The sequence below is a fragment of the Hydra viridissima genome, unplaced genomic scaffold, assembly GCF_058129835.1.
Source record: "Hydra viridissima isolate aposymbiotic clone 2 unplaced genomic scaffold, HvirCarnegie_v1 scaffold_3, whole genome shotgun sequence".
NCBI lineage: Eukaryota > Metazoa > Cnidaria > Hydrozoa > Anthoathecata > Hydridae > Hydra > Hydra viridissima.
In genome coordinates, this window is record NW_028324302.1 from 14,023,303 (window position 1) to 14,047,300 (window position 23,998).

General features: G+C 27.8%; 2 protein-coding genes and 1 non-coding gene across 3 annotated transcripts; 1 reads left to right on the forward strand and 2 right to left on the reverse strand.

The window, feature by feature from the left end:
- Positions 1-849: 849 nt before the first annotated feature.
- Positions 850-1,392, reverse strand: LOC149891114 (uncharacterized; the record flags this gene model as incomplete). Its single annotated transcript, XM_090082038.1, has 1 exon — positions 850-1,392. A coding segment is annotated over one exon (432 nt), but the record flags the coding sequence as incomplete, so codon positions are not given.
- Positions 1,393-11,382: 9,990 nt separating this feature from the next.
- On the reverse strand, positions 11,383-11,501 carry LOC145180835 (U5 spliceosomal RNA). Its single transcript, XR_013845769.2, has one exon. It is a non-coding gene; the product is annotated as a U5 spliceosomal RNA (small nuclear RNA).
- A 1,044-nt stretch (positions 11,502-12,545) lies between these two features.
- LOC145180586 (tetratricopeptide repeat protein 1-like) lies at positions 12,546-23,546 on the forward strand. Its single transcript, XM_090082986.1, has 8 exons — positions 12,546-12,792; positions 15,211-15,271; positions 16,593-16,705; positions 18,679-18,715; positions 19,257-19,346; positions 19,531-19,589; positions 19,804-19,858; positions 22,246-23,546. Exons 1-8 carry the CDS (start codon positions 12,610-12,612, stop codon positions 22,359-22,361), a joined length of 714 nt encoding a protein of 237 aa, XP_089939112.1. The 5' UTR covers positions 12,546-12,609; the 3' UTR covers positions 22,362-23,546.
- Positions 23,547-23,998: the final 452 nt, after the last annotated feature.

The following is a 23,998-nucleotide window of genomic DNA, read 5'->3' on the forward strand; positions in this document are numbered from 1 at the left end:
GTAAAATAGATTGAATGTTATCGAAAATATTATCTAAAACAAATCATTTTTGATTTACAATAAAATATTAAATTTTCCGTGATTAAATAATCAATTTGTAAATAAACAACTTCAAAAAAAAAAAAAATTAAAATTTTAATAAAGTATTAGCACATAATAATGTAATTATATTACATAATCCTATATACATTTACAGTGGGGTGCAAAAAAAAAGCCACACTCAATTTTTTAATAAAAAAAAAAGCAATAAAAAATGTCTTAAACTCATATAATGAAAGTAATATAAGACAATTTTGATAGAAAGGCTTTTGATATTATTGTATATTACATATAATAAAAAGAAATTAGGATTTGTGAAGTATTTTTCAAGTTTTAGTTGTATTAGTATTTAATTGGCCACACTTTATTTTTTATGACTTCTGCGCATCTAGAAGGCATACTGTCTAAAAGTCTTTTTAATAAGTCATTTGGCAAAGCATTCCATCCAACAAGAAGAGTTTGGAACAGTTCATCTTCATTTGTTGCCCTACATTCTTTCAATTTTTTATCCAATATAGACCATAGGTTTTCAATTGGATTTAAATCAGGAGACTGTGCTGGCCAAGACATAACTGGTATCAATTTAGATTCTAGATATCTCTTATTCAACCGTGCTGTATGTTTGGGATCGTTATCCTGTTGAAAGATGTAGTCACCATTAGGAAAAAATTCTTTTATACTTGGTCCAAGTTGATTAACTAAGATTTTGTGATACAAATGCTGGTCCATGGTGTCTTTCACCTGGTAAAGTTGTCCAACTTTGTGTGCACTAAAACAACCCCACACATTGACCTTTTTGTCATGTTTAATGGTTGCGTTTCATGTTTGGGGGTTGAATTTTTCCCCAACTAATTTCCAACAGTGAAGTCGACCATTATAAAACAAGATGAAAGGAGACCCGTCGCTCCAAATAACTTTAGCCTATTGTTCACATGTCCAATCTTTGTGCTCAATGCACCACTTTAATCTTTTTTTGCGATTGATTTCACTAACAAATGGTTTTTTTATTTGCTTTCCAGAAAAAAATTCACCTGATACTTTTATTCGACAAGATATTGTCCACTTTGAGATATTAGTAAGGTTCAAATCTAGTTTTATCTCACTACATGAGATTTTACGATCTTTTTTGACAGTGTTAAGAATGTAAGGATCTTCCTTTTTTGAAGTTTTAGGTTTTCTCCCTGATCCAATAGACCTTTCAGTTGTAGCATTTTGTTTATATTTCTTCACCAATTTGCTAATAGTGGAGTTTTGCCGTTTAAAACGCTTTCCATAGCTTCTATGAGACTCTCCTCGATCAGCAGCTTCAATAATTCGTCCAATTTCTATATCCGTTCGTTGTTTTGTAAAATATTAAATGTGCCCATATTATTCTGTCTTTTTAATGATTTTTGTTATATAAATATGAGTTTATATATATACATACCTCTTCTTTCCTGAATTTTTCACTGCCACATCCAATTTTTTTTGTTTTGCTTGATTATACATTTTATACTTAAAATCAAGAAAAAATGTCAGTGTGGCTTTTTTTTTGCACCCCACTGTACATAAAAATTTATTTTTATCTAATATATATATTGGTTTCCTAAAATATAAATAAATCAACTCAAATGCAAAAAAATATAGTATTTCCTTTCTTATCCATTTCGAATCAACTAAAAATAAAAATGCATAAGTTTTTGAGTAAGGAAACATTTTAATATTTAATAAAGTAATAAATTATAAAAAAAGTTGTTACTGTATATGACTGATTTAGCGAAGGCCAATTTTTTGCCATTGTTGGTGCCAGTTTTAAATTAGATTTAAATTAAAATTAGAAAATTAGATTTTTTTTATATTATTAAGTAAATAAAAATCTTTAGAACTTCTTTGAAATCAAATTCTAATAATCAATTACTAAATTTACCTACCAAATAATACAATGATTTTTTGAGCAGAAGATAAATTAAGAAAAAGTTTAAAACTCTATTTTAACTCTAATAACAATTATTTATTCTAATAAACATTTTAACAATCCAAATGTTCTTTTCTAATCTTTAATAAAAATTTATTTTGATTTATTATAAAACCATTTAAAAAATAAAAATTAAAATTTTTTATACTAAGTTATTTTACTAATTTTATATTCCATTGTTATATATTATAATATAATAAAAAATGAATATTTTATAATAGAAAATTAATAACTCTAACCCATCTGGTCATTAATCATTGCTAAAAAAAAACTAAATTTATGAAATAACATTTCATTATTCTAAGAATGTTTAAAAATTAACTTTTTCTTGCTTAAGTTAAAAATTGTTACAAAATTAATATCTCTCTTTATTGCTATTATTTTTGCTAAACACAAAATAATTAAAAATAACTAATTTAATATCCCTAGAGTCGATAATACACCAATATATATATATATATATATATATATATATATATATATATATATATATATATATATATATATATATATATATATTATAATATTTATATAAATTTTTCAGTAAATAATCGAAGAAGAAGAAGATGCAATTGTCAACTTTTATAAATATTTCTATTTCTTTTTGAAGCTAAATGTGTACCCAAATATAAGTTTGAAAAATCATCACTTATGGCGGTTTAACATGTTAAATATAACTGCAGTTATTAACCCTTTGAGGTCTTTAAAAAAAATTTTTTTTTGCCTATCAGGTCCAAATTTTTTTTTTACTTATTGACCTTAAATATAACAGAAAATATATGTTTGACCCATGGCTTTTCTTTATTTTTTACAAAAAATAGGTTTTTAGTGTAGCACTAAATTGTTTAATTTTTATTCTGCCAAAAACACTATGACCTAAGTGCAAGTACTAAACAAGAAAGAAAAAACAAATATATGTACAAGCTTGTTTTTATTCTTAAGTAAATTGCAATATTGACTTTGGATATCCTATTTTACATGAAACTCAGTCTCTGTATGGTAAAGTTCAAAACAATCAGTAGGGTGTAGTCCTGGTTTTCTAGTGCAGGTTTTACAATAGTACACGGTTTTTTTTCTACCACCTTGTGTTTTTCTGTCACTGCATACTAAACAGTCTTTGGCATTATTACTTGGAACTTGTGCAATAAAATGTGGCTTTTGGTTGAGGCGCTCATTATCATCTAGTGATGATCGCCTTCCTTTTCGTTCTTGAATGTTACGAACTGTTCCTACTAATTGCTCAATGAGGTTTTGTCTGTAGGTTAGGTGTCGAAGTTTGTTTTTACCATTGCTTTCACAAAACTTATTGAACAATATATAACTGTTTACAACTGCAACTTCCAACAACCAGAAAAATATTTTTCTCCACCATTTTAAAGACTTGCGTAGAAATGAATAGCTGGAACAATAGTGATCAGCTCGATCAACAGCTCCCATATGTTTCGAATAATTTACAATAACAGTTGGTTTATCAATGTCTACAATACCTTGTTTTGTTCTTTGTTTTGCAACTTCAGTTGTTGAATCATGGAAAGTACTCAGCATCAGAACTTGTCGCCTGTCCTGCCATGCCAAAACCATAACATTGGAAGAGTGTACATATGCAGAAACTTCGTGCTTCTTTAATTTGAGTTTTTTTATATCTTCAGGTAACTGTTTTCTATTTTTCATTATTGTTCCTGTAGTTTGTATGCTCATTTTGAGGAGTTCTTGTGCAAGAGGAAAACTAGTATATAATCTGTCAGTGAATAAGTGATAACCACTACCTTGGGCAACCTCTAAAAGCTCATCACACAAATGCAACACGATTCGACTTGTAAACTGCATCATAGGTCTTGCCAAACTTTCAGTAGTGCAATTACCATAATACGGTTCAAAGAAACTAATATAACCTGTTTCACTATCAGCTAAAACAAAAACACGAATGCCCCACTTTGTGGGTTTTTGTGGATTGTACATGCGAAATGCAACTCTACCTTTGAATCCAATAGTACTTTCATCAATTGCAATATTACGAGATGGGACAAAATTTCTAGAACAGGAACTTTTCATTTCTGATACAACACGATGCACTTTCCTTGCACGTTTATTCAGTTCATTAGATGAATTTGATGGTGGGGATACATGCAGCATCCAATGTATCTGAAGAAACCGAGTTCGAGAAAAAACTGCTGAAAAAAATGGCATGTAGTTTAGCCAATCACAAGAAAAATAATGTTTTATACTTGATTTTTCATTCAAAGCCATATTCAAAATAGTACCAAAATAAGCATGAATTTCTTCAAGTGTCACATCTTTCCATTTATGCCAAATAGAATGAGATTTCAATTTGTTATTTTTAATTTTTGACTTAGCATAACGATTAGTTTCAGTTACAATATCTGCAAGTAACTCATCAGTAAAAAATAACTTGAAAAAATCTAGTTCACGTCTTAAATTTATTGAATGCTGAGGGCCTACATTTGCTACTGTGAATGGCAATGCTTCAAATGCAGGAGTATCTTGCACTACTTTTATCCATCCTATGTTTAAAGCAGGTTCGTTATCATCAATTTCATTCAGTTCAATATCTTCCTCTGACTCTGATATCTCTGAGAATTCAGTCTCAGATTCACTAAAAGTGTATTCACTGTCGTTTTCAGTACTTGTTTCATCCAATGCCATCAATACTTCTTCAGTTGTAAAACGCTTCCTTGCCATTAGTAAGTAAATTTTTATAAAAATTTCTAAGAGTATAAGTAAGGCTAGACGTTCAAAAAATGTTACTGAAAAGCACAAAGTTAAAAACACACTATAATATTACCAATTGAACCTATTAAATTATCCAAGTTAGCTTAAAAAGATAATTTTTTCTGTATAAACATCAACATAGTAGATGTCCCGTGGCACGGGACATTAGACCGCAACGACATTTTCATAATGTCCCGTCACACGGGACATTGGACCGCAAAGGGTTAATAATACAACGGAAACTTCCGTATTTGAAAATTTAGCCGCAGATACGGAAAATTTCCGTACATAATGTATCTGTACATCCCATACATGGATATACGGATACTTTCCGTGCAAGTAACAGAATATTTTTCCGTTTTTTAACGGAAATTTTTAACAGTGTATAGCGGAACTCTTAAAACTCAAATACAAAAATCAAAACATCTCTTGATTACTAATTACCTAGTTAACATTCATTTGAAAGACAGAAAAATTAATTTATTCTTCTTTATGTTTAACCCTTTATTGGTCGAATATTGAAAAAACTATTTAAAAAATTATTTAAATAATTTTTTTAATAATTATTAAAAAGTTATGAAAAAAAAAAAAATTTTTTTTTCAAGTACAGTAACACCAAAATTTTAATTGTTGCCGTTTGCCAACATTGAACGATAAAGGTAATAGACAAAAATATTTTAATAAGATTGCTTTCATGCTATTATGTTTAAATATGCTAGCAAACTCTATATAGAACTTATTAAATAAAACTCGTTCACATTACATGATATTTTCAATCATAAAATAATTACTACATCGAGAAATATATTTTGCTCAACAAGGAGTGTCAGGGGAGGGGGGGGGCAGAGGTCAATTTGACTATGTGAAAATCAAAGAAGCTTTTTTATCTTTAAAACTATGTTATATAAAAATTACCAACAAGATTAAAATCAATATTGTGATCACTTTCAAACCAATCATCATCACCTTCATCATCATCATCATCAGCTAACTCTGACAATTCTGAATCAGAGCATAAAACAAATTCTAGAGCCTCTGAAACATTGATATTTTTTTTTACTTTCCATCTGAAAAGCAGATTCAAAGATATTTTTCTAAAGTATAAGTAATGATTTAACTTAGCTAATAAAATTATGTAATAAAATAAATACTTTGAAATAACACATTAAAAAAAAAAGCTGAATGACTAAAAAATACTGCCTCTATTGTTTAATGTTGCCGTACGGCAGCAATTATATTTGCCCCAGTTATACCCCAATTCAGCTTTATACACAGAACCTAATTTTGACATATTTAAAACAACTATACACTTGTAATAAATAAAAAATAAAAGGAGGGAAGAATTTCACCTAATTATCAGTTGAGTAGGGCTAAAGGTTGCATGTACTTTTTACTTACAAAATTAACCTAAAGTTATGGTAAATTTACCCCACTTTCAATTAGCGCAACAATCACAAAATTGACTAGAATAAGAAAAATTAAGATGGATTTATGTAAAAAATATCACTAAATTTAAGGAACAGGAATCAATTAAAATCAATTCAAAGTCTTTGTTGCCATATGGCAACAGTGAACAATAAAGGGTTAAATAGAAACAATGAAATGGAGACATCAGCGACAAAGTGTTTTGGTAACCTTACCAACAGGTTTTAAGAACTGTCTTTGATCAGTTAAAAGATTCTCTGACTAATTGATTAAACAAATCCTAACGGTTTGTTGAACAATGGTGATCAATAAGTAGAACCGATTAAGTATTACATCTTTTTGAGATACAAATAGTACCTAATTGCTATTATTATTTGATCCAATTTTACATTATCGTGTAAGTCTGTATATACCAAAATGGTAAGTCATAATGATTACATTAGGATTTCTTGTGGTGATGTGTACGCTCTCATTTAGAAGCTGTTGCTTTGATGACGTTCGTAAACTAAAAATGTTGTTTTCATAATAGCAAGTAAAAGTTAAAATCTGTTCTAGTCCCATAGTAGTAGTTAAAGGTTAAACTTTCGATCGTATCTTAAACATCTTGCAACTAGCAACCAGAAAATACGATAATTGACATCATACTTGACATTGATATATGTCAATATTAGCACAAAATAAAATGACATTGACATATATCAATGTCCATGTTGATTAAAGTAATATGCCAAAATCTCTATGTCAAATATATGTCATTTAAAGATTAATCCGCAAAAATGTCAAATTATGAAACTTGAATCCTATTACAAAAGGTTGCTGCCGTTAATGTAAAAAGACAAAAATATAAATTTCAGATTATCTCTTATTAGCATCAACAGCAAAAACCAAAAATAAAATTTTAAAGTATGTATTGACTGCGTTTTCCTATTTTCCTTAAGTTTTGCAAATCAATTTCCAAAGCTGGCCATGATGTTTTCGATTCAAAAGTCTTCTTCATCATCTTTATACTTTATCTTCACACTTTGAACAATTAATTATGACTATTTGTAATATGCTAAATATATGTTGATTTTATTTGTTTTATATGCCAATTCAAATAACACTTATTAATTTTCTATGTCAAAAATTAATTTTTTAACTGCTAAAATAATTGGCAGCTAAATTCTATTCCGATTAGCATCAATTCACTTAATATGCCGCTTATGAAAGAAAAGAAAAGTGTTTTGGTATTTTTTTTAATATAAATCATTTATTCAAGTATGCGTTCAAAATTTCAAAACATTTTGATGTTATTAATTAAATATTGGCATTTAACTACATATCAATTAAATAGACATTTAAAATAAAATTAGTATTGGCCATTGACATATATGATGTAGGTATGTGTGCAAAATTTTTAAACTGTTCAAATATTTAATTATTTTACATCATTGTAAAGAGCTTTAAATCAGTATTACGATGGTGAAAATTTCATAAAAAACTAATGATTCTACTAAAAGTTATGCTCATTTAAGTGACAAAAATTCATTATAAGGAATGCTTAAGAAAACTGTAACCAACTTAAAAAATTAGCGTTCGGCTTACGGTGGTTTTATAATAGAACTTCATTGTTTAGTTTTTAGCGCATTACTTTGCCTAGGTTATATTTTTATTCAACTAATAACAGAATATGGTTTTTTGTGTGTGTGTTTGTGTGTAAATCATGTCTTGAATACTTTAAAAAAATCACCATTATTTTAAATAAAGTTTCATTTTTCTAAAAAAACAATTTTTTAATGAATAAAAAAGTCAAATATACAAAATGTTTATAATCGTGAACCCCCCCCCCCAAAAAAAAAAAAAAAAAACCTTTACAACAGAAGAATATTTGGTACCTTTACTGCGTGCAAAAATAGAATATGAGCGTGTCATTATTTTTTAATAAAATTTGGCAGGTACATAGAAAATAGATATATAAAATTAATTCAAAAGTCAGAAAAAAAACCATCATCCCTTCAATGTCAATTCACTTCCAGAACAGGAATGAAGTTTTCAATAGCAATGGAATCACTAAAAACGTTAGTAAATGCAAAAAAAAAACAAATTGCAATAAACTTACAACACTCTACTTTTAAAATATTATCTAAGTCAATATAAAATTATAAAAAAAAGACGAGAAAAATCTATCCTTACGAGACCTACCTCGAGCACGCGGTGAAAAAATGGTCACAGATTTTATCTTTAAAATCGGTGCCGTAAATCGCAGATACGCACGTACCTATATGATGGGCATATGCTAATTAAAAAGTTGACTGTAATATGTCAAATTCTATGTTAATTTTATATCAAAAAGCAAAAACAGAAATAGGGTTGTTTGGTTGCTACTTGCAACTACTTTTCTGATCTTCTATGATGTTAAAGTTTTTACTTGTACTTGTTAAAATACTTGTCTTGTTAAAAATCAATAACAAGTCTTGTTACTTTTTAAGCAAGTTTCGGTTTTAAAAAGTTGATCTTGATTGATTCAAGCCTTTACAAGACTAGACCGAGATGGACTTGTGTTGCTAAGTCTTATCTCTCCTTGCTAAGTTTTAGTAAAAAATGCCATAAAACTTTTAAAAAATTGGAGCAAAAAGTTTCATAAATCTATACTGCTATACCTCGATTCACATGTCTATAATACTTTTTACCTATGACCATAGAGATCGTTTTTGCATTAATTATGAGTAGACCATTTCTAGAAATTTTTATAGAAACGGGTTTTTTGTAGAAACAAAATTTCAGAGTAAGTTGCTTACATGCGTTACTCTAAAATTCTAAACGTTTATAGGATCGATCGCTGTAATTTTTAATCATGATTCTTACGTTTTTGATTACCAAGTCGTTTTTAACTTCTCTACAAGTTAATTTATATGAAAAATAATTTTTTACTAAATGTTGAAAATGTTTTTAGATGAAAGCAAGTTTATTATCTTGATCTTACAAACTTTAAATATTTAAAAACAATGTAAAATGAAAAAGTTATATTGTGGCTCAGCGGACCAAATGATAAGATTAGCCTGTAAATGTTTTTTTAAACTAAATCTTCACAGGCAGGAAATTCTTTGAAGTAACCATATTTGGTTTTAAAACTTTAAAAAAAGATAAATAAAATGTCTATACAGCCAAATTATTCTGTTAAAACAAACAAATGACACTTAAAGTTAAAACAAAACAAAACAAAAAAATACTAAAAATACCACATATTAAAATAAAACAGTATGTAAGTACTCTTTTAAGGGATCATACTTCGTACCGTGTATATACCTACCATGTTAAAAATATTTGTCAAATACCATATGTAACTTTTAATTAAAAATCTTCCATGAAAGTAACAATGCTACCCTTCAACCAACCAACAACCTATCCATCAATTACCACTACAAATTACCGTTACATAAATAGCTGCTGTGGCTGTTTAGAATTCGAACTTCATTCTCTTTTTCTTCTTCAGGTTGAGAATATTAGTGAAAAATTGGCACATAAGCTACATCTATTTGCTCCTAAATGATCATTAACTAAAGAACAAATTAATGAAAACTTCGTATCCCGGGAAATTTTGAATACTCATCATATCTGTCAGTGTGTTGGATGGGTTCTTTTTTTAACAAAATTTTAACTTTATTGACTTTTCAGGAAAGTTGAATTTTTCCGTCGAGATTTTGTGTCACTTTATTGTGCGGCAAAATTAATCGCAATACCTTCACAACTCACACCGATAATCTGGTATTTCGGTAAATCGCTTGTTTTACGTATGTATCAATTTCCATGTTGAGAAATACGGGGGAAAAAAAAGCAAGTATTACACTGCCGTTAAATGTAAGAACTTGTGACGGAGAACATTTTTCACCATTGATTAGATAACTGTTTGCTGGGGTTTTCCCACCAAAAAAAAAAAATATAAATCAAGATAAATTAAAGATTACGTAAAATTTCAATCCACCTTCGAAAGCTTTAAATAATATTAACACCTACAATAACAATTAACACATAACGTATTTTGAACTAGCTCTTAAGCTATTTTACGTATTTTGAACTAGTAACACCAGATGATAGAGCATACTTTTCTGTACTCATACTTTCTAAATAGATTCAACTATAAGATAGTTTTTTTCATTCTTAGGCTTGGTGGTTTTTTAAATGTGCACCAATAGGAGCAAGATATTGGAGAAGATTGAATAAAAAGCATTTAGTAATTGATTGACCATTGACTCGCCGTCAGATCTCTCAGTTTGGTTGTTACTCAGAGAAAATATAAAATAATTATTGAATATATAAAATAAAAATCTATACAATTCTGTTACATTATTTTAGGTTGTATTAACTGGTAAACAATTGCTTACAATATATGTATTCTTTTTATTTAGCATATCGTTAAGAATTATAACTGTTACACGTTTCAGGGGAAAAAAGAAAAGAATTGAAAAAAATACCTTGCCAAATTGGATTACGCAAATGAGTTTGAGGTATGAAAACGTATGAAAGCAATATTACTAAGTTGCTGGGTGAATACGTGACTATTGTTAAAAGGATGAACGAATTTTTTAACCTTGCTAAATCACAAATACAAAACTTAAAAGCATGTCGGAAGATTTAAATAATCTTTTTGAATTTCGCTGTAGTATTAAAATAAATGCAACATGAATTCAAGGCATTTTTATTATTTGTGCAGCTATAAATATTTATGAAAATGTCGATAAAGATCTTCAGAAAGTTGACAAGATAAAAATGTTATATTAGTTTATTTTATTTTGCCTGTTGTTTTCACAATGCAAATTGCGCAGTGGATGCAGGAAAGATGTAATCTTGATTTTGAAAGCAAATAGATCAAGTTCTGTTTTAACAGTAGTTGAGAACATAGTTGCTGGTCTGAGTGAGGGTATTAAGCATGGGAATTTCGGCCTTCGAAATCGACGAAATTAAACGAAATTCGTGTTTCAATTTCGGATCGAAATTGAGAACGAAATTTCGATTTTTTGGATTGTTTAATTTCGCGAAAAAATTTCGTATAATTTCGGGTCATTGAAAGTAACGAAATTGACACGAAATTAAACATAAGTTTTAATTTCGAAATTCGTGAATTTGTAATGTTTAAAAATTTCGTCTTTCGAAATTCAATATAAATTTCGATACGAAATTGAAACACGAATTTCGTCGATTTCGAAGGCCAAAATTCCCATGCTTAGAGGGCATTGAACTAATTCTATTTCAGTAAGTGGCTTGCGTTAGCAAGCCGAAGAAAAATAAGTTATACACTCATAAAATTAGCCTTCTCCACGGAAATCTTTAGTAAAAGGCGAAAGATTTGTGCGTGAATGAAGAAAGCTCAGAGTAAATAGCGGTTAGCATTTTAGCATTAAATTATCTTTACTAAAAAGTGTGCTTGTGGTGTTTACAAAGAAAATTTGTTTAGTATGTAAGTTTACTTATAATCAATAAGTTTTCTATTTCTTTTGTTTTCAAAATTAGGTTAAATCAAATTAATGTTTTTAAATATACCCTGTGAAAAAGTTGCCATTAGAATCATGAAATACCTTCATAACTTATGTACAATTAGCTTATTCATAAGTTATCTAGGTATTATATAAACTTGAACATGAACTCAAATTTTTTTGGATAAAATATGTTATTTTAAGTAATTAAAACTAAAAATATTAATCAAAATTCTTTTTTTTTAAATTAGTGGAGAAGGGAGAGAAAAAGTTTTTATCTTCATCTTTTTAAGGAAAATAAAACAAAAAAACGTTTTGAGTAAAAAAGAACTTAATATCGGTAAATTGGGCATTGTTCGCGAAAGTTCAGTCTTTAATAGCTTAACTCGTCTGCACTTAGCAAATTTGGATAAAACCTCTGACTAACTTAAGGAGACTAATGATTAAACTTATAGAGTTATTTCATGGTTAAGCATAAACTATTTTTAAAGCTCATATCCTTAGCAACAAGAAGAATCAGCTAAGTCCACTTTTTTAAAAAAATAATATTTCGTATATTTCGTTACTATCTGAAAAATAAGACTATCAAGTCCATAACTACTTTCTTGATTTTGAAAAGATAAATGCATATCCATTCCCTATATATAGACGAAATCGACTTTTGTTCTTATTTTAAGTCCTATTCACATACATAATTGAAACTTACAATTATTTTTTCAAAAATCATTTAGCTGTTTTTCCGTGTAAGCCTGCAATATATTACACCAGTGGTTAAAAAACTACATGTAATAAATTTTTTTAAAACTCACTAATCATAAATTTAATTGTTAGATTGTATCTTTTATTCACTACAAGGAATGTTCCAAATCAAAACTGAATGTTACCTAAGTTTATAGAATTATATTATCATTGTATGTTAATTTAAATATATAATTGCCTTAAAGTTAGGTATGCTATATAATTCAAAAGTTGTTTAATGAATAGGTATGCAGATATTTAAAGTCAAGTATAATGAATAAAGTAAACGAAAACAGTAGAAATGTTGAAGTGACTGATGGTTTTGAAAATAAAAAAATGGTAAAAGATGGAGAAAACTCAATTGCAGAGAATATACAAGACAAATCTGATAAAGAAATTAACGATGAAGTAAGAAATGTTGAAGTTGAAGAAATATTATCAGAAGATGTTAAAGCGGTAACAATTTTTTAAGTTTGTTAAAATTAAATATGCATTTATAGTTCCATATGTAATCATTTACAAAATGCAACCTTAATCGAATCATTTTCTTGTCAATATTACAACCTAATAATTATTAATAGCCCCAAATTGTAAGATCATGAGTTCAAGTGGTCCTCAAGTTATAGCTATCCAACTTTTTACATGATGTAAGATAACTTATTTTAAATGCCAAACTCTAAATGTTAAGATAATGTGCTGTATTAAATAAAGTTATGCAAAAAATAATTTTACTTATTACATTGTATAAATGGTTTTTAATGTGAATGCATTAATTATGATTAATTTTTAAATATCTTCTTCATATACATCACAGTAATGTTATAAACATAATTAAGGTTTTCTAATTGCTCAGAGGGAAAAGCGAAGTCAGCTCAATGTTAATTATGAGCCAAATACTATAGCAAAGAAAAAAACTAAAAGAATACAAATATTGATTCCATTAAATAATGGAATTACCAGATAATTTACTTCATATTATTCCAAGAATTTGGGATAGTGGAGATGATTTCTACCAATAGCAATAGTCCAAACTATTAAAGTTGTCTATGAACATACTGAGTAAGAGAGCTTTTATTCAAGATCATAACGGTCTAATAAAATGCTTTCATGATTAACTTCAGCAAAAATTTATAGTATAGATTATTTAAAAAATGCAGTAGACTTTTGAGATAAAAGACTCTGGCATGTTGTGAAAGCTCTGCTACAATTTCATCTACTTATTGTAGAATATACTTCAATTTACTTATTGTAGAATATACTTCAATTTACTGGATCCAGCTGAAGCTGGATCTATGATTTTTAGTCTGAATAGAAAGCTATATTTCAGTCTAAATAGAAAGTTAAATTTACATTAAAGTATCTAATACAGAATGTTCCAAAATCCACTATCTGTTTTGTTTATAAAGCCTTTTATTAAATTTATTAATATACAAAGCGTCGGTGATAAATGAAAGTTTAATTCTTAAAATTTTTTATATTAGAATTTGAAAATTATGTCTAATAAATTGGCCCCATTTAAGTGCTGACATTTTTTGGTTCTTTTTAACACATTCTCCATAACACAATGCAACAAATCCTGTGATATGTTTGTGATATCATCCTGCAGTTTAACTGTGTTACCTATGTTATCTTCAAAAAATATGATCTAACAATTTATTGGGCCGTTACTCCACACCATACAGTGACCTTACATGGATGTGAAGGCTGTTGGAAGGCTGAAGGAGTTGGTTTGGTTTGGGATGAAATCCTCCTTTGCCACCAATACGTCAGTGATTCGAATTGAATTATCAATCAATGAATTGTTGGTGGTAAAGGTTGATTTCATCCCAGAAAAATATCAAAAAGTTAAAATTCATTTTTTTGCAATAATTGAATTATCATTTCATATATACATCATTACTATTAAGCACTTTGTGGAGTGTAATTATCCTTTTTACAAATTTTTTAGTATATCTTAAAATTTTTAAAATGTTTTTTGAATTTTTTTACAAGATAAATGGATGATTTTTGCCATCCTAAACAAATATCATCTTGACCATTTATGTTGTTAGGCAATCCATCGTAGTGTCATAAGACCAGTTCAAAAAAAAGTTTTTTTGAAAATTTAAGTGGCTAGTGCTTAAATGATGCCAATTGGTGCCAAATAATAACTCTTTCTAGTATGTAAAAACAAAACTACTTGTTAAAGTGTTCCTCAAGAAAGTTAATCTCAACAGGTAATAATAATAATAATAGTAATAATAGTAATAATCCCAGTTAAAGTAAATTTGCGTGATAAGTTAATCTCAACAGGTAATAATAATAATAATAGTAATAATAGTAATAATCCCAGTTAAAGTAAATTTGCGTGATAAGTTAATCTCAACAGGTACTCAAAAATACAATATTATAGTGTCAAAATATGTTACATCTTGAATTAATCCAGGATGCCATTCCATATTATAGACAACAACAAACCAATCACCAAAATGCAATCCAGCTGCCAAGTCTTTTGTAATTTGCTGAAATACTTTACTAGTATTGTGGAAGTCTTATGTAAGTTTTCTCCATCCATAGTTGGAGAAAATTTATTTATAGAAAATATTATTATACAATTCTATTTTGCAATATTATAGAGAAAGAAAAGACTTTATTTTTAATTTATTTTAACATGTTAAATAAATTAGTTGAAGTTGTTATTATTTTTTCATTAAAGTAAATATTCTGAATATTTACTTTCCAATTTTTTTCAAATTGATTTTTAGTAAATTTGTAGTTCAAAAACTTACTAGGTTAAAAACCAACATTTTTTGGATTAGCAGGTCTTTTTTTAAAAAGTTTTCTTTTATTTAAATTTAATACCATAGATGATGTAAAAAAATATTTTATTTTTAGAAACTTCATGAAGATTCAAAAAAACTAAAAGATGATGGAAACATCTTTTTTACTAGAGGAGGTTGTTAGTCTTTCTTTTCAATCTTCTGTTTGTTTTGACAATTTAAATTATTAAGTTAAAAATTTTCAATATTTAAATGTACCTATTTTTATAATAATTTATGCAATATAAATATAATGTTAATAGTACTTTCAAATATTGATAATTATATTTTGCAAGTTTGTCTAAAAGATTTGCATCTAAAAAAAATATTTTAACTTTAGGGAAATATTATGGGAAATTTGAGAATTTTCAAAATGGCTGCCCTGATTCTAATATATTAAATGACTCTTTGCCTAATTTTTTTTGTTGATACTTATGTACATATTAACACAATGTAGGTTATTTCATCTTCTAATTATTTTTCAGACTTATCTATTTTTTTTTATCTATTATATCTTTATCTTACCTATTTTTCAGACTTATTTGACTTTCAGGCTTATCTATATTTGAAGACAAAAAATGTTTACTACCCATGGTTAAGATATATACAGAATCAAAAAATATAAAATTTTTTGCAGAGTTTGATTTAGGAGGTTTAGAAAGTGGTTAACATAGAGTGGAATGGAGAATCTTGTTTGTGTATTTAACAAATGAGAAAATGGTTTTTTACTTTCCTCAAGCATTGATATATTTGAAACTGCATAAGTCATTGTTAAGGAAACATCTTTAAAAGTAAATTAATTTAATTAAAAAAGGTGTAATTTGCTTCCAGCTTAAATTTTGTTTTTATAACTGATTAAGATTTTTTAAAGTTCAATCAAATCCTTTAAAATTAACATCTAGTGTATTGTAAATGACCATTGCTGAGGTGGATGTTTTTTTCTTACTTCTAACAATTTTGTATCTATCTTGATGTATCGTCCTCTAGGAGTTAGAATACTCTTGATTGTAGATGTATCCAGGATCTATAAGAAACTTTAACTTTCATAAGAAATGCTTGTTAAAATTTTCTATTCATAAAATGAACAACTTTCCTAGTACTCTTTAAGAAGAGTTCTTTCTTTACATGATAAAGTCTCATCATTTTGCAGCTTTAACACCCAGAATACTAGCCAAAGTAACTTTAGCAACTCTACTCATTTTATGTAAAGTTAGTTGAAGTTCTTAAATAATTAAAACTTAAAGATAAAATCTGTATCAAAATACCAAAACCTATTAATATAAGCATCGGTGTTATAATGTATGCCAATGTCATTTTTTTTTTTTACTCTAGTGAAAAATATTTCTTAATAGTGTTGTTCTAAAAAATAAACATAATTAGTATTTTTTTTTAAAGTGGATTTAAATTTAAGTAGTATTTTAATTCAGCTATAAATTTTTCTTTTTTTCTATATATTAGAATATGAACCTGCAATTGATCTCTACAGCCAAGGAATTGATAAGTGTCCAAAGTGCTTCTCTAAGACACTCTCAATATTGTACTCAAATCGAGCAGCATGTTACATGAAGCTAGTAAGACTTTTATTATCCTATGTCTTATGTATGTAAAAAGATTTGAAAATTTAAAATTCCCTTGAAAAAAGTTCTTAAAAATGTAAAAAAATGAAACTTCTGTGTATTACAAAAAAGCAATGTGAGTACTTGAGAGTTCTTTATCTTTTATTTGATTAATTCTTCAGAATACTTTTACATATAAAGGAATTAAGCAACATTTACAGTTTGATCTATGAGTGAATGCACAAAAAATGGCTGAGTTATCTAGAAAATTACCTAAAGTGGAGAAAAGTATAATAATTTTTGAATTAGGGTTTATTTCCCCTTTAAGGAATTCTGAGAAAAACAGTTTTAGAGAGTTTGAAAAACATATTTACATAAACATGTAATAGCATGTGTTTTAATTCATTTTAATTTTTTTAACAACATGTACTTTTTTTTTTTTTTTTTTTTTTTTTCTTTTTCTTTCTTTTTTAGTAAACACAAAATTATACCCTGAAAAGTATAAAACAAAGTCAGTTTATCTTTTGATATTGATGCTCTGGAAAGTGTGTTTTGAACCTTCAAAACTAATTATTTGTATTTTAAAAAAATGTTTAATGTAAATTTTCGTTAAAAAGCATTAACTAACTGTAATGTTGTAACTTAAGTTACTATATCTTTGACTTTTTTCAAATAAATGGTTTCCTATATTATAAATGGATGAACCTTTATGCAAGAATATTAAAAAAGAAAAAAACCTCAAAAAATTTGTCCTTACAAAAAAAAAAGAATTTATCTTAGGTAATTGTTTATAGTTGTAGCACTCTAAATTGTTCAAAACTTTCTAGAACATTCTGGAACTTTTTAGAAATGTATATAAATGACTTACTAGAAAGCAATTCGACTTCATATTTTTTGATAAATTTTTTTCAATAGCAATACATAATGTTAAGATAAGTTAAACTACAAATAGCAAGCAAAAACTTTTGGCTTTGGTATCAGTCTCAGCTGAAACCAAAAATTCTGTTTCAGCAACACTCTAGTCATTCAGATTTGGACGAAATTTTGGTTCAAGCTATTAATCATCCTCTATTACCATAATTTTGGTTCAAGCTTCATTACCATAATGAACTAAAATTTAGATTAGGAGATTTTTTTTAAGTTTAGATGACTTGTTTTTAATTTAGCAAAATGTCACTCCAATACAAATGATAAATAGTAACAGTTTCTTGTAGTAGAAATCAAAGGTTGTGAATAGCAGAAGTATCTGAGGAAATTAAAAAATGAGTTATTATGAAATAATGAATTAAATTTTCCATGTGTTTTGAATTTAAAAATATGAACAAAAGTTAGTTGAGTTTGACAAGACTGCTGAATCAGCTTCAGCATCAACATCTTACGATCTTGCACCTGGTGGTAGTGTTACACTGAGTCTGGAGACAGTGAATATGAAGGTGAGAATACTTGTCTGCTACAATAGTAAAATGAAAACAACTGGATGACATTCACAAGAGTATTAAAATAAGGCTATTTAAATATGCAAACAATGGTCATATAATAGTATTGACAAGATAGTATTAAAAAAAGCTGCTAAATTGAAGAAAGAAATTATTGAAAAGTTACTGTTTGATTAATGGTGCCTACATTTTGATTGTAAGAACATTGAGGAAAATGATAGGTTACTTAAAAATGAAGCAAAATTGGATGGATTACATTTGAAAGATGATCAGGCTTGAAAGTATTGTAGCAGAAACTACCAAAGTTCATGATGAATACAATTTATGGAGTGCAATAAATATGATGATTGCTGATACCACTATCTAATGTATACCACTGTTAACAGTGGGAAAAGCAATGGAGTTTTGTCAAAGGATATATACAGATTTGCGATTCTTTTCTTTTACTATTTGGATCAGAAAAAATAAGGTCTAAAGTTCAGCAGCTATTAGTTTTGAACAAAAAAAAGGTTTTATTACTTGCATTTTGTTTTATTTTTATTTGTAATTTAGGAAGAGAATGAACTTGCTGTAAAAGATTGTTCGTCCGGTTAGTAAGTTAAATTTATTTCAAATGATTTTGTGTGTTATGAATAACACTTTTTCATGATTTTCATTCTTGAACTTAAAAAAATTTAATGTTTTATCCATTCCAATTGTTTAGTTTGATTATTTTAACTGAGTAGTAGCATGATAATATATAGAACATAAATTATGTATACATTAACTGAATTGCATGCAGTATTGTCAACTTTTTTAATTCCATTAATTTTTTCCAATTAATATTTAAATGTGCTCCAATTAATATTTAAATGTTAGTTATTTATTAGTTATAGTTATTTCTAAAGAGTCTCAAGTATTTTAAATATAATATAGTTATGTAGGTATTATATTTTGCATGGTTGAAATATATGTAACAATGAAGATGTAAATTAATGTAAATCATACAATAATATTTTTCATTAAAAAATGTAAATTTAACAGATACTCCTTAACTGTGAAGTATCTATAAAACAGAATATATAGTACAAAGAGTCTATAATTGACACTTTGCAAATAAATGATTTGTTGTATTATGAATATTTATTTAGCTTTAGACCACGATCATTATTATACAAAAGCTAGGTTACGGCGGGCACAAATCTATGAAGCTACAGATAAACTTGAAGATGCATTAAAAGGTTGCTTGTGCTAAACTATTTTAAGAGTCATTTTCAACTGCTTTTTTCATCATTTCTTTTATTAGTATAAGGTATTTTAGTGTTATTGCATTTGGAACAAGTTTTTATCTTAAGATTGTTAGGTATTAAGATGAAAAAGTGTTTAAACTTGGTTCTTAAATTTTATTTTTACATTTGGGTGTAGATTACAACGAGATTCTTTCTTATGACAAAGGTTGCCAAATTGCTGGAGCAGCTGCAATGGTAAGATTGTGTTGTGGTTAATGAGTTTAATATCTTATATTCAAGATCTTCCATTTGGAGTTTTTATTTACAATATGTTTAACGGTTTACAGACAGTGTAAGAAATAAGTAGCTAAACTTCTTTTTCAGGGTGAGCTGTATTATTAACAAATAAATTCATCATTATATAACTCTCTCTCTGTGGTCATATCTGAGTTTCTTGCTTTTTTTATAGAGATTACCTGGGCAAATCAATGAGCGAAATGAAAAATTAAAAGCAGAAATGTTTAGTAAGTTAGTTTCATTTTGCTACTACATCTGCTTCTGTTGCTTTCTGAATTATGATATTAAACCCTCACTAAGTTTCCTTTTAAAAGGACTTTTGTATAACTATGTCAAGATCACGAATAATTATGTTAAATTCTATAAAATGCTGATAGTTTAAATTTTTTCACTTAATAATAAATTATCCAATGTATGCAAGTAGTTTGGAATAATTAATGTATCAAGGAACAAAATTAAAGACAAAGATCGAAGTAGTTTGCCTTTTACCTAAATCTTATAAGCAAGCAGCGAAAAGTTTGAAATAGCGTTCTCCAACTACTTTGAAATGAATTCAAATTAATAAAGATATTAAACGGATTTTTAGTATAAATTTGATAATATTTTATAAGCTCTAGAAGTTATTTTTGATAGTTATAATATTTCCCACACTTGTGGTTAAGCACCTTTGTAAGTATCTAGTATCCATCTGAAATGAAATATATTAAAAAGTCAGACCTGAAGGAACAATTAAGCCTGATGGTCAATCTGGTCATAAACAGGTTATGTTTTTGTGCTTAATAACCTTTGTAAAGACATTTACTAAGTTTTGTTCATCAGTCTTGTAAAGCACACAGAATTTTAGTTACAGCATTGACTAACTAAATGATACAAAAAATCTTAGCGCTTGTTATTCATGTACACTACTGATCAAAAAATTGGAATCACCTAAAAATAATGCGTTTCCTTGTATTTTTGCATTTTGTAAGTAAATCGAAGATAACATATAATGAATACATTAGTATTTAAAATCTATTTGCAATTATACAAAAATATATAGTCGGTTTAGAGGTAAAAGTCACTAAACACAGTTTTAAAGAAAATAGAGTTAAACGTTGCTAAGTGATTATTTTTTGACGTTGACGTATGAAAAGCTTGTAAATGCCTATAATAATGTCTAAAGCATTCCAACAAGAAATAAATTTCATTATGTACAATATAAATTCCCTTTTTTTCTGAATTACATGTAAAATCTTTCTTTCTCCAAAATACTTAGTACTTAGTTTTATCTTTAAACCGACGAATGTTTGGTTGGTGGCATCGCATTTTGATAAGGGAAACCATCGTTTTTTTTTTTTCTCTTTTTGTCTTAGTACTCTTGATAGCGATTTTTCCAGTACAGTTATTGTTAGATTCTTCCAAGTATCTTGTAGAAGTTCCCGAATATTATCTTCAGATGTTGGATGATGAATTCGGATGCTATGGTCTAATTCTTCCCATAGCAACTCATCGGAGATCAAATCCGGGGATTGTATAAATCCGGCGGTCAATATACCATAGTTTGTAGCAACCCTTTACATTCTTTCTTTTTTATATACTCTCTACATTTTATTGCAGGATGTTTTGGGTCAATATCCTGTTGCAAAACAAAGCCTTTCCCTAATGGACCCCTAATGGATTTGTATTATTCTTCAGAACATCTTTATAACATTTCTTCTAAATGCCATAGATCCTATGATGGGGAACATCCCCAGACCATAACTGAGCCACCGCTGTTAGAGCAGTACAGGCTGATATCATATTCTCTTCAGACAAATGCTATACATATATTCGTCTATTTGAGCCAGAGACCTGAAATTTAGATTCATTTATTCAAAGAACCTTAAATCAAACAGATACACTCTAATCCCGATGCATCTTTGTCCATTTTAATCTTTTAATGCGATTTATCTTGTTTAGCAGACGTTTTTTTACAGTAATGCATCCTTTTAGACCAGCATCTTATGAGCGTCATTAAAGAGATTTCTTTGTTTCGGTTGTTGTTAAATTCAGCTCATATCTGAGAAGCAGTCAAACGCCTATTTCGCTTAGAAATAAGATGGATGTTACTGAAGTCCTTCCTGATCTTGGTAGGTCGCTAAAAATCCTTTTCTTGTCCCTTGAACTCCTTTGAATGATATTTTGTAATTCCTCTAAAGGAATAATCTTTGTGCTAAGTGATTATTGCACTTCTGTTTGCAATATTTATCTCCTTTGATTTTGTCACACTTCTAAAAATATATAAGATAATATATACGATAATGTGTTAAAAATATATAAGATCATATAATGCTAAAATCTTTTAAGAGTTTGAAGTATCTTAATAAATATATATCATCTATTACTTAACACAATATATACAATATATATACCTATCATATACACCTATACATTTATAATATATGTCCCTTATTACTTAAATCAACTATTTAAATTTTTTAAAATTTTTTTCTGTTTTAAAAAAGTTGAATAGAACAACCTGATAAATACTGATGTTGCAAAGTTGTAGAACAAAACTCTTGCATGCTATAAAACGTACAACATGCTGTTATCATGTTTTCAAAATTACACTTGTATTACTGTAAATTTATTTTAGGTAAATTAAAAGATTTGGGTAACATGTGCTTAAAACCTTTTGGTCTATCCACAGATAATTTTAAAGTTAATCAGGATCCAAACACTGGCGGATATTCGATTAATTTCCAAAAGTAATCGTTATCTCCGACAAAAGTAATTGTTATCTCCGAATGTCGAGGAAGAACTAAAATGTTTGTAGCTAACGGCTGAAACTTTCCTGAGACGGAACCATTTGACAATCGGACGGTACATAACACTTTCTATGATGCGAGACTTGCAGTTATAAAGTTGAGATTTTTTTTTTTACGTGATTTTTTGATCCTAAATTTTATTTATCAAGGAAAAAAGGAGTATTGCTTTACAGTTTGACAAAATGGTTACCTTTTTCGTAAAAATTAAAAAAATTGGGAAAAAAAACTTTAAAAAAAATTTCTTCATTTTATACTTCTACATTTACTTAGACCAACCAAAATAAGTAAAGAATAAACCTACCAAAATTTTAGTTAAATGCTACAGAAATAAAAATATGGTGGTTCATCTTTTCTGAGCGTTTCCGCAATATTGTTGACTTGATGTTATATCATAGAATAACAAACAAGTGCTAAAGTTTATTACATGCACTTCCTAACTTACGAAATCGATAATGATAGTTTAAAAATCATTCGGAATAAGAAAATATTGTTTTTCAATTTTTGTAAAATTTTTTTTACATGTTCGCAACACTATCCTGAAATTGAACACAAATTTCGCACTTCAGAAACTTAGGGTGTTGCATTTTTGTAACTCCATCTAATTTTAATGGGCTTTTTTTTACTAATTTCTTTATATATTTTTTAAATTCAGTATTAATAAGGCTATAAAACTGTGGCGCATCAATTTATTTACTTATTTTTTTAACAATCTTAGCCACAAATATACTATAACTTATAGGTTCTTCCTGACAATCGTGGTAACCCTATCACTTCTAAAGAGCTTATTCACACATAAATAGTTTTAATAATTTTGTATAAAAAGTTAAAATAAAATAACAGCCCCAACAACCCATCAAAAATGCTTAACTTAGAAGTTAAATTATGGATACTGCCAGAATACGATTTAAATGAGCGAAAAATTAGACCATTCAAAGATCACCTCACAAAACAAAGTTACAAGCGAGTTAAATCTAGTTACGGCCAAGCCACCTATGAAGTGGTGCGTGTAAAATTACACATTACTTTATGTATGAATTTTTTGTAAACTCCAGCGGGTCCGATCAAGTGAAGTTTTTCAAAGAAAAGATAGAAAAATCGGATGGGTTAAATTTGAGAGAAAAGAGAAAAATTTGTATCAGATTTAAAGTTAGTTTTGCTAGGAAATGGGTTACAAACAGCTACATCCACTTGAAGACACGAGTAGCTTAAGGTGCTACGTGGAAAACACAAACATTTTAGAACATCAATAATTAATAAACTTTGACAACGAAAAATTTATAGATAACACCTTCATCCACTGTCAAATTCCTCTATTTCTACTACTTTTAACGTTGTCATTGATTCGTGTGAAAGAGCCGTACATAACACCTTTATCTAAAGATTGATAGTAATACAAATGTATTAAAGTTTGATGACAATATTAAAAATTGTAGGTGGAGAAAACTTGGACATATAAAGACATAAAACCTGATTAGAAAACCTTTCAGATGTTGGATAAGAACAAGGAAAGTGCCAAACTATGCCACAGCTCAAAAATCTTGTTTTAAAAGGAATGCATGTTGTAACCCAAATATGAATCCT

Coding starts and splice junctions, on each gene's coding strand:
- LOC145180586 (XM_090082986.1), top strand. CDS start 12,610: ATGAATAAAGTAAACGAAAACAGTAGAAATGTTGAAGTGACTGATGGT. Junction 15,272..16,592: donor CATCTTTTTTACTAGAGGAG/GTTGTTAGTCTT, acceptor TCTATATATTAG/AATATGAACCTGCAATTGAT. Junction 16,706..18,678: donor CAGCATGTTACATGAAGCTA/GTAAGACTTTTA, acceptor TTTGTAATTTAG/GAAGAGAATGAACTTGCTGT.